Here is a 19,227-nt window from a genome sequence, read left to right on the forward strand (position 1 = left end):
GAAAGTTAATCATTTATGTAATGCTCCCTGTTAGTCTTTTTTAGGTCCGTGTGTTATGAGTGACAATATATGCTTTCTGCGTGAGAATTATTGCCAGTGTTATGGTTGAACGAGCTTATTTTGAGACATGTATGAAGTGTTTTGAGTTAATTTTGGAGGTGAGCTTTGGCCAAAATGCATGTTGGTAATGCAGACTGAAGAGTTTTGAAAAATTGGCTTCAGTATTGACGGACACTTGTTAGCAACTGAAAAAAAACAATAAGGATTAGTAGAGTAACAGAAAAAAAATAATCATGAGTTTAAATATTTCTTTCAATTAAATACATCTACCCTTAATTTCTGTATCATACCTCATCTAGTTGCCAATGGATTATTCTAATACAAAAGGAGAACGTATATAATATGAATCCACAGAACTAACAGCATGGAGTAATAGCACCTCTCAGCATGAAGATTTGATACTATTGCCATCTAGTGGCCATAGAGAAGTACTGCGTGATCTGTTAGGCGTAGGTACACTGGATCAAAAACATGAACCGGAGAATAAATGGTGTTCAATGGTATTACATTCTACTTCCACATAAAAACACCAAGCTCATAAGCAGACGCTTCATAAACAGCATCTTTTAATTATGGGAGACAAAAATACACACATCCTTATGTTTAAGAACCTGCAAATTTAAAGATACAAAAAAAAAAAAAAAATCAAAAGTCCATTATTTGGGGACAGACAAATTATCACGAGACAGAATGTTAGTCCACTGTCCAACGTAAAGAAAGAAAATATGGTGGAATAGAAGCAAGACAACAAGTAGCCAGTAGAATCCAAGCCTTGAACTGCACAGGGAAGAACATGAGCATAGCCTATTCATTCACAATACACATAAATACATCATATAGGCACATTTGCCTTGTAATAACCACCCCGGGTTAATGTTATACAAGTTGATTCACAGACAACCTCATCCTTTTGTCTTAAGTCCTGAAAAAAGAAAAGAAAATCTTCATAGTAATAACTCTTAAGTGTTAATGACTTTGTTTGTTTTCCTCCTATGTGCCTTGCCTTATTATTTGGATAATAGTAGATACAAAACAAAGAGCAAGGAGGATAGTGGGAACAGTCAGTGTTTCAATCAGTGTTTCCTGTGGATGTGATGCTGTAATTTTCAAAAGGAATCCAGCACTGCTTTTGAAATCGTGAGGACAGAATCCAATGGATGGACACCTAGCTTATATGGTCATTCAGTCCCCAGAATTAAAAGGGCTTGGTAGTCTAGTTCTGAGAAGAAATAAACCATCTCTACATGCCCTGATAAAACAAAAAAAATGTTTTGTAAATGTGCTCATTCAGGAAGAGGACATCAAAACTCAATGTTTAAGACTTCATTTATCACTGGAGGACAGTGGTTCTCAGAGGTTCATGTAGATTGATGTGCCATGATGTAAATATCATAGAGGCAATAAATAAACAGTAACCAACTGTCTTGGTTGCCCAGATATCACTCATTTTGTCCGCCAAGCTAGCTAGCAGATTACAAAAGGTAACGGGAAGCAAAAACTAAAAAGGGGGTAAATTGATCCAAATCAACGACCTCACAATATCATACCTTTCTTACAGAATGTAAGAGTGAACATAATATCAACTACATACCAGAAATCTTTCCATTCATGCAGCCAATCAACCCATAAACCCCCAAAAGTCCTACTGCAGGATGGTAAGTAGTATTATTGACATTGTACAGGAAACAGTCCTGGAGTATTTTCCTTAGTGTACACTGTAGCAAAATGTTTTGCAATGAAAACAAGCATTTCTTAAAATGCAAGTCAGTCCCTCGCTGTTTTGGCCCGTTTGGTTACTAGTGAATACACCCCTGCTTATCAGTAGTACAAACCCTTCTCTGGGAGCTTCCTTTCCCAAATGTTGTCCTTCTTATTATCTTCGTGAGCGAACATGGCATGAGTGCTGATAAGCACAAGGCTTTAGTAGCCATGCACAATACAGCTGCGTCCCATTGGTATAACGGCAAGCCTGGACATCTCCATTTTAATATGCAGATGTCCTGTGAGAAATGACGTTATTATTACGCTGTTTTATGGTTACTTATCACAACGCAATCCATAATAAAATGGTCATTTTATTGCATGAGAATAAATTGGTTTTGCTTTCAATTACAGTACATTTAGCCACCCTATTAAGATGATGGTACCTTGTTGGAAACATATCTTTTCCCATTCGTCAGTGGACATGTATGTTCTGTACCAAATATCCTATAGTGGGCGTGTATATATTATGTAGGACTGAAATGCTGGTCACCTTGGACATCGAGGTGCCTTGCGGGCTGGTTGTAAATGTTAAGTTTGCTGTTCCTATATCCATACCAGACAAACCTACATTCAAGATCAGGGGAACGGAGGAGAAGACTGAGACAAAAACCCAGGACAGAAGCTCTCTCACCAAGGTTTCTTCAACGACGGTTATGTTGGTAGTTCGTTCAAATTAAAATTAAATAAAAAACAGGTACGGGTACAGGGGAAACGAAAGACAAAAAAAAAAAAAAGAGACAAAAATCCACCATCATCATCATAATTATCCACCACTTCCATCCAATGGGTGCTGCTGCTTTTTTAGGAAGTGGGGTTTCAGACAGCTTTTGCCAGGGGCTCAGGAGGAGCCAGGACAGTCGGACAAGGAAAGACAGAGACTGCAGCTAGCGAGCGAGCAGGTGAGTGATTGAGCAAGGAGTGAGGCAGGAGTCCTCACTGATAATAACAGTCTGTTATAACAGTCTTTAGGTCTCGGATCCTATAGGTCTGGTTTCCTTTGAAGTGACAGCAACTTTTCGAGAGGGACTTTTCGAGAGTGACCGGCAGGGTCGATATGCTTTGCATTGCAGTGTTTCTGGGAAATATACACACGCTTGGGGGGGTTCGAGGTGAGGTTATGAAGCGGTCTGCTCTATGGCCCGGCACATGTAGCAAAGTGTCTCTTTTGAATGTTTTATGAGAGCCGAAACACACAGGCTGGGGACAGGAGAGGTGGCGTGTCCTCCTCTAGGAATCCTGAGCTGCAATCAAAAAAGAGAGGACATGTGAGTGACAGCACCATATGCATTAATTCATTACAACAGTAACTGGAACAGAGAAACAACAGAAACGCTAACATTTTAGTAGTCTTATAGTAGAGTGAACATGGGGCCTGTATTCACAGTGTCTCGGAGTCAGAGTGCTGATCTAGGATCAGTTTTGCCCCTTTAAATCACAATGAATAAAAGGGTCGGTCAAACTGATCCTAAATACGGGCCCCTTTTTCAATTCAGACTGTTTTCTGTCAACAGCTGAGTCCAGTATTAACACATTTAATCTTTTCTCCAATGCGCCACATCAGTCCCCCTGTGGAGGAACTGCATGACCTCTTGCAATTTGGAAGGCCTACTAAAAATCAGGGCATGGTAACGTTCATGTGGAGCTTTACACATATCTAACCCTTTCAGAATCCAACTGCCTTTCTAGAAGGTTCCCCATGCATGTACGCTAGGGCATAAGTCTTAAAACCAAGAGAACATTTATCATTTCCCCCTGTTTATATATTACTACTTCAGGCTACAGGGTAATGAAGTGTCTCCACAGCGTACTCAGTGCTTCCTGTGGTCCTGTATGTCTCAGTTGGTAGAGCATGGCGCATGCACCGGCAGGGTTGTGGGTTCGATTCCCGGTACCACCCCTGCGATAAAGAAAACCGTCTGCTAAAACATATGATATTACTCAGCAAGGCTTGAAGGAAATCTGAGTGCTCGACTGAGGGACATTGAAAGCAAATCAATTCTCCCAGGATATACAGTGGGGCAAAAAAGTATTTAGTCAGCCACCAATTGTGCAAGTTCTCCCACTTAAAAAGATGAGGACTGTAAATTTCATCACAGGTACACTTTAACTATGACAGACAAAATGAGAAAAAAAATCCAGAAAATCACATTTTTAAGTGGAAGAACTTGCACAATTGGTGACTGACTAAATACTTTTTTGCCCCACTGTACATACATGGTAATAACAGAAAAGCAAGAGCACCGAGATGTCTGCACAGTGACGTTTGTTCACTACAAACTAAGTTAACTGGGCAAGAAAATTTCAGCGAAAAGAGTGTGGGCGGGGCTTAAGTTGGAGAAAGAAAATGCTTGGCCATGTCATGGCGTGATTGACCAATAAAGGCTCGCTATAGCTTCCAGCCCGTGATGGATTGGCTATTGATTCTTAGCACGCTGTCAGCTTGCTGCAGTAAATGTTATACAAAAACACAATCAACCATTTTCTTTCTTTCAATGAATATCGCCAGAGTGTGATCCCAATGTTCATTTTCTGACTATTCCTGCCCTAAGGTTTCTGAGAACCCCCATTTGTCTTACCCAAAGTATCCGGAGGTTCAATTTAAGACTTCAGACCTATTTAATACCACTTGAAATGCAATACCATTTGAGTTCTTCGCGCACCACACTCCTAATATTCCTCTCAAGAAATGAGCCAATGTTGGCAAAGAGTAGTATTTGTAGAGCTGGCTCTTTCACCGAAGGCTATAATCTACATAGCTCATATTTACAAGTAGGTGTGCTATTCTAGCAATGAGCATTCTCCTGTAGTCTAGCGGTGTGGGAGGGCTCTTTCACCAGTCCTATTCTAGCAGTGAGCATTCTCCTGTAGTCTAGCGGTGTGGGAGGGCTCTTTCACCAGTCCTATTCTAGCAGTGAGCATTCTCCTGTAGTCTAGCGGTGTAAGAGGGCTCTTTCACCAGTGCTATTCTAGCAGTGAGCATTCTCCTGTAGTCTAGCGGTGTGGGAGGGCTCTTTCACCAGTGCTATTCTAGCAGTGAGCATTCTCCTGTAGTCTAGCGGTGTGGGAGGGCTCTTTCACCAGTCCTATTCTAGCAGTGAGCATTCTCCTGTAGTCTAGCGGTGTGGGAGGGCTCTTTCACCAGTGCTATTCTAGCAGTGAGCATTCTCCTGTAGTCTAGCGGTGTGGGAGGGCTCTTTCACCAGTCCTATTCTAGCAGTGAGCATTCTCCTGTAGTCTAGCGGTGTGGGAGGGCTCTTTCACCAGTGCTATTCTAGCAGTGAGCATTCTCCTGTAGTCTAGCGGTGTGGGAGGGCTCTTTCACCAGTGCTATTCTAGCAGTGAGCATTCTCCTGTAGTCTAGCGGTGTGGGAGGGCTCTTTCACCAGTCCTATTCTAGCAGTGAGCATTCTCCTGTAGTCTAGCGGTGTGGGAGGGCTCTTTCACCAGTCCTATTCTAGCAGTGAGCATTCTCCTGTAGTCTAGCGGTGTGGGAGGGCTCTTTCACCAGTCCTATTCTAGCAGTGAGCATTCTCCTGTAGTCTAGCGGTGTGGGAGGGCTCTTTCACCAGTCCTATTCTAGCAGTGAGCATTCTCCTGTAGTCTAGCGGTGTGGGAGGGCTCTTTCACCAGTCCTATTCTAGCAGTGAGCATTCTCCTGTAGTCTAGCGGTGTGGGAGGGCTCTTTCACCAGTCCTATTCTAGCAGTGAGCATTCTCCTGTAGTCTAGCGGTGTGGGAGGGCTCCAGTGGCAAGCGAGACATGAAAAAAAAAAAAAAAAAAGTTTGCCATGTCATCTAACATGTTCAGGCAATGCATGATGGATATTTAAAATAGGATCCATTATAAATCAGATATCTTGTTTGTCTCTTTAGAGATTCATTTGCCTGCATGTTTTTTGTGTGCATACTGATCTAGGCTATTCCCCATATCACTTACCACCGGAGGAAGTGGGAACTCAAAACACATTAGCTAGATTGCTAACTCTAAATATGCTTTGTTCTGCTTGCACATCATCTCAATGACATACTCTGTAAAGTGGTATCATTTCCTCTATATATTGACGTTTGAAAAATGCACATGACGTGCAAACAACTAAGCAGTGGCACAAACACCATAGTCATCTCCGTCGCACTTCCTAAAACCGTTCAAAACAAAATGAAATACATTAAGGTTATTAAATTAAGGCCTTTAAAATCAGATTCATTCATTTAAGACCAAAGCTGTGTAGTCGAATACCCATACTAACATTAAGTATGTAGTATACAGTATGAGTATATACACGGCATACTATTAGTATACTGTAAACCAACTGTATCCTTTCAGTTGAACGTACTAGCTTCGCCTATCTACCGGACGTTGATGCTGTTCCTATGCAACCTCTTGCTAGCGTGTTAGCATAACAAATTACTAGCTAGACATTTTACGATTTCGGGTGTGTTCGTAAATTCAATCTGGAGAGCGCTCTGGTCGTTCGTAAATTCAATCTGGAGAGCGCTCGGGTTGTTCGTAAATTCAGAGCGTGTCGCTCTTGGAGCCGAAGAGTTGAGCCGAGTTCTGACCTCACAACGGCAGTCAAGCGCCCAAGCTAAATGGGTAACGTTGACTAGCTATTTCCAGACAAATGAGAGAACACATTACCCATTTTACCCACCCTAGCTGGTTAGGCAGTTTATGTTATCCAGATTGTTGGTGCTTGTAACTGTGCTGCTGGCAACAATTTAATTGCAGACGTTTACTGGCCCCGGCCATATTCAACGGGCGTGGAGCGTTCGTAAATTCATCAGTTATTCTGCACCCTGGCACACTCAGACAAGAGTGCTCTGAAATCGGAGTAGATCTCCATGGACATTGCTAATTCTGGCTAACGCACAACGACTATACCACTTAGCTAAGAATGACGTGAATAATCAAGTCAATGAACGTTGGGTAGTTAGATTATAGTTAATATACTGCCTGGCAAGTTCAATGTATTAGTAACCAACTAATGTTAGGTAACTAACATTCCGGCGGCAGGTAGCCTCGTGGTTAGAGCGTTGGACTAGTCGTAATGTTGCAAGATCGAATCCCCGAGGTGACAAGGTTAAAAAATATATATTTTAAATCTGTCGTTCAGGGGCAGACCAAGGCAGTCAACCCACCGTTCTGAGGCTGTCATTGAAAATAACTATTTGTTCTTAACTGACTTGCCTAGTTAAATAAAATAAAAAAGGTCAAATACATATATTTTTTTTAAATAAAAAACATACTGCTGTAATGCTATGTGGTACGTAAGGACAGCGTAGCTAACAAATTGTCAGCCAACCTAACGTGTAACGTAACTGATTTGAAAGGTAACTACTTCATTACAGTGCTCAACATTTGTCATAATTAGTTAAAGTAATGAATTTGTATGCGCTCGGACTTCGACTGAATATTTTCCACCATTTTCTTCAAATATGGTGGATACTTCGTATTTTGGCGAATTTAGTACGACATCCGGGAACTTTTGGCATACTAACTATATCCATACTATGACCAATAAGCATACTCAATTTAACGTCACAAATAGTATGGTTAGTGTGAGTATTTGAACACGGCACAATAGTTAAGGACCTGCATACGCCCTGCTTACCGTCTTAAGGTTTGAGTATGCCCGTTTGTCTTACCGTCATGCGGGGGATCTACAATAAAGTCCTCTGTTTCCATGTCCTCCTTCATCTCCTCGTCCTCATCCTCTTCTTCCGCCTGTTCGTTGGCTATGAGTTGTCGGGCCATCCTGATGCTGAGGCCCTCGTTGTAATGCATCTTCCTCATCATTTCAAACTGCTTTTTTTTCGCTGATGGGGAGAAAGAGAGAGGTTTCAATTGCTTTGGCAATGTAAAACATATGTTTCCCATGCCAATAAAGCCCTTTGAATTGAGGTGGGTTGAAAGAGAGGCTAGGGGGAGCCACAACTCAGACACATAATGTAAATATCCTGATTTCCAGTCTGTGGAGGAGACAGTGATACATAGTGAGTTACTTTAGTAGAGGCTAGGATGGCGCATTTAAAAGCTAAAGGAAAGCGAAAGGAAAATAAATGGAGGTTTTAGTTGAACGGGGAGAGTTTTAACATGCTCGTCCTCAAAATGGCGGTTGAAGGATCAATAGACCATAAACAAACTTCCCTGAGGATCCTGACTGAACAGTTCCAGTTGAATCTAATCTACCTTCAAGGACATGGTTCTGAGATGAAACCGTCAAAATAACTGCTTTCTAATTCCAGCAATCAATCTACTACTACACAAATATACCTCCTTTTATACCAATAAGTTTCAGTCAACGTTTTTGCCACCTTTTCTTTATATCAAAACAACGGCTGACTGAACAGTAGTCCAGGTGTGTCAAACCTAGGGCCTGTGGGACCTGCCTCAGTGCTGTACTTCTATTTCTGCCAACCGATCTAGTTATGATTGCTTTAACATATTTAATAGTCTCACCATTAGCCAACTTTCTACTCACCAGAACAGGAAAATACAAGGTAATTACTTACAAATGATTTACACGTAGGCTAGGGCAAGCCGCTAATCTAGTGTAGTGAATGTAAGAATTTAAAAGGAGTGGAAAGTCTATTGATAAAAGACATTTAGAACATGCAGCTGTCAGGTTATCATGACGACGGTTGCAACAGGGTCAAAGTTGAACGTTTCTTGCTCCTTCCCCGCAAAAGTAATGGTGGCTATATGAAAAGTAAATGCCGACGAGCTAAAAAAATAAATAATAAAATAACATGTTTACAGCCAACATACCAGGAACCCTTTCTGAAAGCAATAAGAGACATTTTCAAAAAATGACTTGCAAATGCAGCAGTACACGAAAGGCTGTCAGGAGAGGCTTATTTTTAGCAAACAATAGCTTTGGAGTGTGAAGCAACAACCTTGAGGGACATTGTTACATGGAAACTAGGTGGCAGAGAGGATGTGACACAGATTTCAAATTTGGAAGCCAATGTCTGGAGGCTTAGTGATGTCACATTAGTACAGTCTCATGGAGTAACAGTGTGAGGTTATAGGGGGACAGCTGGCTCAATGTGTTGGGGATGAATTTTGTTACTACTAGTCGTCAAGATCACTCCAATCAATCAATTCCCTTGCTGATTGTTCGAAGCACACTACTTCAAATCCAGGTCACTCATAATTTAGAAAATCAAAAGATAATCTAATATTAAATACATGTTGTATTCAGTTGATGGCCCGTCTAACTCTGAAGAATAGTATGTATGAAGGTCAGCAGGTCTCATATACAAATATATTATAGGTGGTTTTTATTTATTTTTAGAAACACATTTTTTTTTTTAAACGGGTAGGATTCTAACTCATAGCAACACTATAAATCTATGAGAGTATGTCGGGACACACATTTCAGTATTTGGGGAGAATTTACACGTTAAGCTCTTGCTTTCCCCTTTACTCCAGAGATAAAAATGCAGGAAAGCGAGGAGAGAGACAAGTGTGTCTGGAGCCAAAATGGACTACAGTCAATTGGAACAGTCACCGGGAGCAAGCTCCGTTTGGACCGTCGGCAGTGCCCGGGGCTGCTGAGCTGAGAGAATTCGTTATCAGGCACAGAACGCTTGACACAACACAAGGAGAGGTCAGGGAAAAGTCAGGGCCTGATGCCCAGTGGGAATAGGGATGTGAGGGGGTGAGAGGAGGACAACAAAGGGGGGGGGGGGCACCTTGAGCCTCTGGGGTTAGTTCATCCTCTTCCTCACTGCTCTCCTCTTCCTCCCTCATGAAGCGAGGTTCTGTTCCTTCTGCTGCCGTCAACCTGGGGGGAGAAATAAGTGAGAAAGTGTCTAAAAAAAGACAGAAATAAACATGTGCAGGGGAAGTAGATGTGGCCATCAGCACACGTGAATCAAAGTCAACCCTCCAAGATCAATGTCCACATCCCCACGGAAATCTAATTAGCGACATGTACGTGTTCATGAGGGTCTCACAGTAAACAGAAGGGTCATATAAGTGTGTAGCCATTACTGTAAGGACGCTACAGACAGAACAGTCAGTTTAAGCTAGAGATATTTTATTTGCATTGGATGAGTCTCCAATCCACCACATCTGCCTACGTAATACTTCTGAGGTGAAAGGTGAAAGAGCGGTGTTTGTCAGACCATGAGACATCCCGGAATTTTTTTTTTTTTTTTAGGTCTCCCCACAAAATCATTTGTGGCCTACAAACTATTATGACCCCTTTACGGAAAGATGACTCTCGAACACGATGGTGTTCTCCGTTTCACTCTACGACCCCCCACAAGCGTCTTGGGACTTGTCTGAAGGTGGTACCAACTCTGCCAACTCGTCTCTGTAGCGTCCTTACAGATTTGGCTACACAGTAATATGACCCTTCTGTGTAAAAGGTGAGAATCATGAACATGTTGGTTGTCGTGCACTAGGACACCCACAGATCTCACGACTGAAGGTTCCCCGGTATCAGTTGAAACATTTATAGAAGTATATATGGGAGACTGTTTAGTGTAAAAAAATAAGGGTTTAAATACATGTCAAATAAACACGTTTCCTGATCTTTCAGATATAGGACAGACCATTCAGAACAAACTACCGTTCCATGTAGTGAATCTGTTATTCAATGGGTTTGTATGAGCTAATAGCAGCAAGGCCAAATAAAAAATGTCAAATCATTCTTAAAATATATATTTTTATACTTCAAATGGTCAAAAATCAAATAGCAAAATTATCCTTGGTATCAAAGACCCCCCGCGGCTTAGACAGGGCTTATATTCTTATGGGTGAAAATGCAGTACGACACCGGCGCACACCCTAGAGGAAGTCAGATTCACACTGCTTGTATTAAGTCAGTGCCTTGCTAATTCCCTTATTTTCCACCAGCTGAATCAGGCAAACATTTTCCAGTTGCGTGACCTTTCACACCTTCAGACAAAACCATTCAATTCTTTGCCTCAAAAAAAAAATCTGGGTGAAGTTTGGGATATGGCACAAGAATCTGACTTTTGACTGAGAAACACTTCTACTAAAATAAAATGTTGTCTTTAATTAACATTCTTATTCGTGAAGGCCAGAAGAGCTTGAGTCAGACAATATCATAGCATGATTATGAGCTTCTATATATCTATGAAGTTCCCTACTGGAAGAGGATGAGTATCCCAGTAGTCACGGTCACAACTGTTCCTGGTCCACATTCACTTTCTAAATGACTTTTTAAAGGAGGAAGAGCAGAATGATTTAAAAACAGGCCCTGGTTCTCTTGGAGAGGGATACAGATGAGGGCAGGAACAGAGTGAGACGAAAGACAGAATAAGAAAGGGAGGGAGGATAGATTTGGGGAGGGGGAGAGAACGAGTAAACGCAAGAGGGGAAGGAGGAAGGGAGTAAGGGGAAAGTAGAGAGAAACAAAACAAGTATGTGAGTAAGAGAAAGAGGGACAAAGAAAATGAAGTTGCGAGAGACCAGGCACTAGCCATTTTAATAGGATGAGGTTGAACAATGGTACACTGAGTGAAAATAAACAATGCCTTCAGATAGAGTTTCAGGCCGGAGCAGAACAATCCTCTTCACTTATTTACTGACATCCATCTCCACAACACCAGGCTTTTGATGTGAGTAGACACGAGCAATGCACATACAGGCCCAGAGCATAAACAGACATTTCTTTCAAGCCTAGACCAGACCCAATATGATTGCACAATAGCCGACCAGACGGCCACTGATGTAATACTTCAAACAGCGTCCTTTAAACCTTTCCAAGTGCTTTTATTTCCTTGAACAGCAGCCATGATATCCTGTGTCTTGTTCTGAAGATGGCGGTGCATTAAGTTTGACAGTTGAGGGAGAAACGGACTGAATAGTCAAACAAACATTATTTTAGACGTGTTGGTGACAAAGCCGGAAAAATGTTTAATTTGTAGTGTCACGCGACGAATACTGTGTTAAATATGCAATACTGAACTCCGTGGTCTTTATCCCTCCAACTAAATGGGGGATATGCAATGTGCGGCATCCGTTGAGACAGTTAAGTGTGTAGGCCTAGGATATATCATTCATTTCAATGTAGAAATAAATAACCGCGATAAGACGATTGCGGACTACAGGAAACGGAGGGCCAAACACATCGACAGGGCTGTAGTGGAGCGGGTCGACAGCGTGTTCACATTACTAAGGAATTAACATGGTCACCAACACCTCTCCCTATGGAGGCTGAAAAGATTTTGCATGGGCCCCTCAGATCCTCAAAAATATTTTTAGCTGCACCATTTGACGTCATCTTGAATGGCTGCGTCACCGCTTGGTATGGGCAACTGCTTGGCATCTGACCGCATGGCGCTACAGTGGGTAGCTTCCTGCAATCGCGGACCACTATACCAGGCGGTGTCAGATGAAGGACCTAAAATAAAAAAAAAATCAAATTGTCCAGCCACCCAACTCATACTGTTCTCTCTACTACCGCACGGGAAACAGTAACAACGCACTAAGTCTGGAACCAACAGGACCCTGAAACAGCTTCTACCCCTAAGCCATAACACTACTAAATAGTTACCCAAATAGCTACTAGGACCATTTGCATTGACCCTCTTTGCACAAACACTTTGGACTCATCACATACCCTAAATCAACTGTTAATCCTGTTGCCTAGTAACCCCTAGTCACTTCACTCCTACATATCTTGGCTATATACGCAGGGTACCAGTACCGAGTCGATGTGCAGGGGTAGGAGGTAATTGTAGTAGATATGTACATATACAGTGCCTTCAGAAAGTATTCCCACAGACTTTATCCCCCCAAAAAATTGTTAGACGATGTAAAATGTTTTCAATTGAGATTATCGTCACTGGCCTACACGCAAAACCCCATGAGATAAAAGTGTAACTTCAGTGCATTCAGAAAGTATTCAGACGCCTTGATTTTGTTACGTTACAGCCTTATCCCCCCTCCAACAATCTACACACAATACCCGATAATGACAATGCAAAAAAAAGTTTATATCACATTTACATAAGTATTCAGGCACTTTACTCAGTACTTTGTTGAAGCACCTTTGGCAACAATTACAGCATCAAGTCTTCTTGGGTATGATGCCACAAGTTTTGGTGCACCTGTATTTGGGGAGTTTTTCCCCTTTTTCTCTGCAGATCCTCTCTAGCTGTCAGGTTGGATGGAGAGCGTTGCTGCACAGCTATTTTCAAGTCTCTCAAGAGATGTTAGATTGGGTTTAAGTCCAGGCACTGTCTGGGCCACTCAAGGACATTCAGAGACTTGTCCCAAAGCCACTGCTGCGTTGTGTTGGCTGTGTGCTTAGGGTCATTGTCTTGTTGGAAGGTGAACCTTCGCCCCAGTCTGAGGTCCTGAGCAGGTTTTCATCAAGGATCTCTGTACTTTGCGCCGTTCATTTTTTCCCTCAATCCTGACAAATCCCCAGTCCATGCCGCTGAAAGACATCACCACACCAAGATGCTGCCACCACCATGCTTCACCGTCGGGATGGTGCCAGGTTTCCTCCAGACGTGACGCTTGACATTCAGGCCAAAGAGTTCAATCTTGGTTTCATCAGATCAGAGAATTATGTTTCTCATGGTCAGAGTCCTTTAGGTGCCTCTTCGCAAACTCCAAGTGGACTGTCATGTGCCAGTTACTGGAGGAGTGGCTTCCGTCTGGCCACTCTACCATAAAGGCCTGATTGGTGGTGTGCTGCAGAGATGGGAAAACCTTCCAGAAGGACAACCATCTCCAGAGAGGAACTCTGGAGCTCTGTCAGTGACCATCGGGATCCTGTCTCGGAGCTCTACGGACAATTCCTTCGACCTCACGGCTTGGTTTTTGCTCTGACATGCACTGTCAACTGTGGGACCTTATATAGACAGGTGTGTGCCATTCCAAATCATGTCCAATCAATTGAATTTACCACAGGTTGGGTAAAATCAAGTTGTAGAAACATCAAGGATGATCAATGGAAACAGGATGCACCCAAGTCTCATAGCAAAGAGTCTGAATACTTATGTAAATGTATACATTTTTTGTTAATACAATACTTTATTATTATGGGGTATTGTGTAAATTGAAGAGGACTTTTTTTTATTTAATCCATTTTAGAATAAGGCTGTAACGTAACAAAATCTGGAAAAAAGTCAAGGGATCTGAATACTTTCCAAATGCACTGTTTTACACATTTTTTACTAATTAATAAAAATGAAAATCTGAAATGTCTTGAATCAAGTGTCAACCCCTCAGTTACTGCAAGCCTAAAGATCAGGATTAAACATTTCCTAGACGGATGTATGAATACACCCAGTCCCTACAAAGATACAGGACTCCTTCCTAACTTAGTTGCCGGAGAGGAAGGAAACCGCTCAGGGATTTCACCATGAGGCAGTTAAAGTTTAATGGTTGTGATAGGAGAAAACTGAAGATGGATCAACATTGTAGTTACTACACAATACTAACCTAAATGACAGCGTAATACTGCAAAGCATGTGGCAAAGCAATTCATTTTTTTAAATGAATAAAAAAAATGTTATGTATAGGGAAAATCCAAAACACATTACAGAGTACCACTCTCCATATTTTCAAACAGTGGTGGCTGCATCATTTTATGGGTATGCTTGTAATCGTTAAGGCCCAGGGAGTTTTTAGGGATAAAAAATAAATAAAAACGGAACTAGGCAAAGACAAAATCCGAGAGGAAAACAGAGTTCAGTCAGCTTTCCACCAGACACAGGGAGATGAATTCACCTTTCAGCAGGACAATAACAAACACAAGGCCAAATCTACACTGGAGTTGCTTACCAAGCCGACAGTGAACGTTCCGGAGTGACCAAGTTAGTTTTGACATAAATCTACAGCAAGACCCGAAATGACTGACTAGCAACGATCAGCAACAAATTTGACAGAGCTTGAATTCAGGCTGTAACACAAAATGTGGGATAAGTCAAGGGGTATGCATAGTATCAGAAAGCACTGTATATGTACATATCTACTTCAATTGCCTCCGACCCCTGTACATCGACTCCGTACAGGTACCCTGTGTATTATAGCCAATTTATCGTTACTTATTGTGTATTTATTCCTTGAGTTATATTTTCAATATTTGTCCTCTGCATAGTTGGGAAGGACCCGTAAGTAAGCATTTCACTGTTAGTCCACACCTTTTGTTTACGAAGCATGTGACAAACACATTTTGATTTGAAAATGTCGAAAAGGCATAACACAAGATAAGGCTGCGGTTAAGTTAATTATTCATTTCCATTTCACAGGTTTAAACCAACCGGACAGGTCGAGTCAACGCTGCAGGAAGTAAACTGATCCAAGTCTGTAATCGCCTCCCGTTACATTGTCCTCATTCCCCTGGATTCAGGGTTGATGGGATCTATTGAGTGGCACTTATTGATCCAAGCTGTTTCACTGAAACAAATTCCTGGGCGCAGATCCATCTAACACCATTACGTGATGTTTAGCCAATACGTTCCACTGGGGGGAGATTAGGACGAGAGGTAATATCAGTGAGGTTAGAGATAGTTCTGTGCCTTGAGCATCTGTGGCCTAGTAGTCAACACCGGGATGAAAATGTCAGAGAGAACAGATACCAGTGAAGAGACACAAGTGCTTACTCACTCCCTCTAACCCACATGCATTAATCACGCTGTCTGAAACGCAAAGAAAACACTCAGTGCATCAGTAGTGTGATCACATTGAGGGATAAAGGTAACACTGAGATTAATGCAGTCGTCCAAGGCAGAGTCGATTTAGAGGGAATAGAAACACTTAGTGGACACAGCGTTTGCAATGCCAGGGTCGTGGATTCAATTCCCTCATGGGACACGGGGCGGCAGGGTAGCCTAGTGGTTAGAGTGGTGGACTAGTAACCGGAAGGTTGCAAGTTCAAACCCCCGAGCTGACAAGGTACAAATCTGTCATTCTGCCCCTGAACAGGCAGTTAACCCACTGTTCCTAGGCCGTCATTGAAAATGCAAATTTGTTCTTAACTGACTTGCCTAGTTAAATAAAAGGTCAAATAAAATAAAAATATGCCTCAAAAAATACACACTAGATAAAAACTGCTATAATGGCATATTACTTACACACACAAAGGGCTGACCTCCCTGCCTGTTAAGTGGGTATAAAAATGTGTGGTAACAGAACATGTGACAGACCTTTGCCTCAGTGGAGTTTGGCCTTCAGGCTGTGATGGAGCATCTGCTCCACTCTATGATGAGGGCTAATGCTAAAGCAGTAGACTAGCTCCTACTGAAAATCCAGTGTTATCATAGCCATGCCTCCCTCTCTCGCCGTGTTATGGGATATAAGGTACCAGTTACAGATGCACAATTGAGAGCATCCTGTCGGGATGTATCACCGCCTGGCACGGCAACTGCACCGCATCGTAACTGCAGGGGTTCCCCAGAGGGTGGTGCTGTCTGCACAACGCATCGCTGGGGGGGATACCTGCCCTCACAGGAAACCAACAACACCCGATGTCACAAGAAGGCCAAACAGATCATCAAGGACATCGACCACACGAGCCACGGCCTGTTCACCCCGTTATCATCTAGAAGGCGAGGTCAGTACAGGTGCATCAAAGCTGGGACCGAGAGACTGAAAGGAAGCATCTATCACTAGCCGGCTTCCACATGGTTACGCAACCCTGCACCTTGGAGGCTGCTGGCCTATGTACATAGACCTGGAATCACTAGTCACTTTAAAAATGTTTGCATGCTGCTTTACTCATCTCATACTGTATGTTAGTCAATGCCACGCAGACATTGCTCAATATAATATTTATAAAGTACCAGTCAAAAGTTTGGACACCTACTCATTCAAGAGTTTATTTTATTTTTACAATTTTCTACAGTGTAGAATAATAATGAAGACATCGAAACCATGAAATAACCCATGGAATCATGTAGTAACCAAACAAAGTGTTACAGTGAGGGAACAAAGTATTTGATCCCCTGCTGATTTTGTACGTTTGCCCACTGACAAAGAAATGATCAGTCTATAATTTTTATGGCAGGTTTATTTGAACAGTGAGAGACAGAATAACAACAAAAAAATCCAGAAAAACACATGTCAAAAATTGTATAAATTAATTTGCATTTTAATGAGGGAATCAGCAGGGGATCAAATATTTTTTCCCCTCAATGTAGATCAAAGTAGATGTCATATTTGAGATGATTCAAAGTAGCCACTCTTTACCTTGACTGCTTTGCACACTCCTGGCCTTCTCTTAACCAGCTTCATGAGGTAGTCACCTGGAATGCATTTCAATTAACAGGTGTGCCTTATTAAAAGCGCATTGGGGAATTTCTTTCCTTAATGCGTTTCAGCCAATCAGTTGTGTTGTGACAAGGTAGGGGTGGTATATAGAAGATAGCCCTATTTGGTAAAATACCAAATCCATATTACAGCAAGAACAGCTCAAACAAGCAAAGAGAAAACGACAGTCCATCATTAGTTTAGGACATGAAGGTCAGTTATTCTGGAAAATTTCCAGAACTTTGAACGTTTCTTCAAGTGCAGTCGAAAAAAAAACATCAAGCGCTATGATGAAACTGGCTCTCATGAGGACCGCTACAGGAAAGGAAATTACAACCCAGATAAATACTTCAGAGTTCAAGTAAAAGACACATCAACTGTTCAGAGGAGACCGTGTAAATCAGGCCTTCATGGGTCGAATTGCTGCAAAGAAACCACTACTATAGGACACCAAAAAGAAGAAGAAAAGAGACTTGCTTGGGCCAAGAAAAACATGAGCAATGGACATTAGACCAGTGGAAATCTGTCCTTGGCCTGATGAGTCCAAATGACAGATTATTGCTTCCAACCGACGTATCTTTGTGAGACGCAGAGTAGGAGAACGGATGATCGCCGCATGCGTGGTTCCCACCGTGAAGCATGGAGGCGGTGTGATGGTGCTATGCTGGTGACACTGTCCGTGATTCATTTAGAATTCAAGGCACACTTGCTACCACAGCATTCTGCAGTGATATGCCATCACATCTGGTTTGCATTAATTGGGAGTGTCATTTGTTTTTCAACAAGACAGTAACCAAAAACACACCTCCAGGCTGTGTAAGGGCTATTTGACCAAGAGTGATGGAGTGCGACATCAGATGACCTGATCTCCACAATCACCCAACCTCAACCCAATTGAGATGATTTGGGATGAGTTGGATAGCAGAGTGAAGGAAAAGCAGCCAGCAAGTGCTCAGCATATGTGGGAACTCCTTCAAGACTGTTAGAAATGCATTCCAGGTGAAGCTGGGTGAGAGAAAGCTTTGTACACTCTTGGCAGTCAATTCAAATGGTGGCTACTTGGAAGAATCTAAAATATATTTAGATTTGTTTAACACTTTCTTGGTTATTTCTAGGGATGCACGATTATAGTCGGTGAACATATCGGAATCGTCCGATATTAGCTAAAAATGCCAACATGGACCCGATGTCCAGTTTTACACCCTGATGTGCAAAACCGATGTCAAAGCTTACGTGCATACCTATATAACACAGATAAGAACATCTGTGTATAACGTAGGTACATAACGTAACGACACCATGTAAAATGGTTGCCCTTGACAACAGTTTGCCCTAGCAACAAAACTGCCCACACAGGCTAGGTGTCACCACCATGCTCGATGCTATGTACAAGGACCGCTACTTCGATGCAGACAAGAAACAGGGTTTACGTGAAATGTTACATACACAGCTGGACAAGATGGAAACGGACACAGTGACAGTGCGCACCAAGGAAGAGGCCTCGGACAGACAGTGCTGAAACTTCACTGCTTGACATGTATGATGCAATCCTGGTTGAATGAAACGATTGAACAACGAAACAGCACAGTAAGTAAGTGAAAGAAATATGTTTTGATTATGTTTTACTGGTAATGGGGACATGAATAAATGCCAAAAAAATAACTATTTGGTCAGTGTGGTGTGTGTAACCTTTATTTAACTAGGCAAGTCAGTTAAGAACAAATTCTTACTTCCAATGGGCGGCCAAACCCGGATGACGCTGGGCCAATTGTGTGCCGCCCTATGGGACTCCCAATCACGACCAGATGTGATACAGCCTGCATTCTAACCAAGGGACTGTAGTGACACCTCTTATTTATCCGTTATTTTACCGGGTAAGTTGACTGAGAACACATTCTCATTTGCAGCAACGACCTGGGGAATAGTTACAGGAGAGAGATGAATGAGCCAATTGTAAACTGGGGATTATTATTAGGTGACCGTGATGGTTTAATGGCCAGATTGGGAATTTAGCCAGGACACCGGGTTTAACACCCCTAATCTTACAATAAGTGCCATGGGATCTTTAATGACCGCAGAGTCAGGACACCCGTTTAACGTCCCATCAGAAAGACGGCACCCTACACAGGACAGTGTCCCCAATCAATGCCCTGGGGCATA

The 19,227-nt window shown here is 42.2% G+C and overlaps 1 protein-coding gene across 3 annotated transcripts in view; it reads right to left on the reverse strand.

Moving 5' to 3' along the window:
* Nucleotides 1–595: 595 nt before the first annotated feature.
* The window catches only part of ppp1r2 (protein phosphatase 1, regulatory (inhibitor) subunit 2), a 34,060-nt gene continuing 15,428 nt past the window's right edge, over nucleotides 596–19,227 (reverse strand). For 2 of the 3 annotated variants that reach the window (XM_065009547.1, XM_065009546.1), the window contains exons 4-7: nucleotides 9,522–9,613; nucleotides 7,470–7,640; nucleotides 3,633–3,721; nucleotides 596–3,065 (exon numbers count right to left, since the gene is read on the reverse strand). In XM_065009547.1, coding sequence (XP_064865619.1) covers nucleotides 3,660–3,721; nucleotides 7,470–7,640; nucleotides 9,522–9,613 — 325 coding nt within the window. In that variant the 3' untranslated portion in view covers nucleotides 596–3,065; nucleotides 3,633–3,659. The remainder of the gene's footprint in view (nucleotides 3,066–3,632; nucleotides 3,722–7,469; nucleotides 7,641–9,521; nucleotides 9,614–19,227) is intronic. The other variant, XM_029633572.2, reaches the window with a different exon arrangement.

Source organism: Oncorhynchus nerka, linkage group LG25, assembly GCF_034236695.1.
Source record: "Oncorhynchus nerka isolate Pitt River linkage group LG25, Oner_Uvic_2.0, whole genome shotgun sequence".
Taxonomy (NCBI): Eukaryota; Metazoa; Chordata; class Actinopteri; order Salmoniformes; family Salmonidae; genus Oncorhynchus; species Oncorhynchus nerka.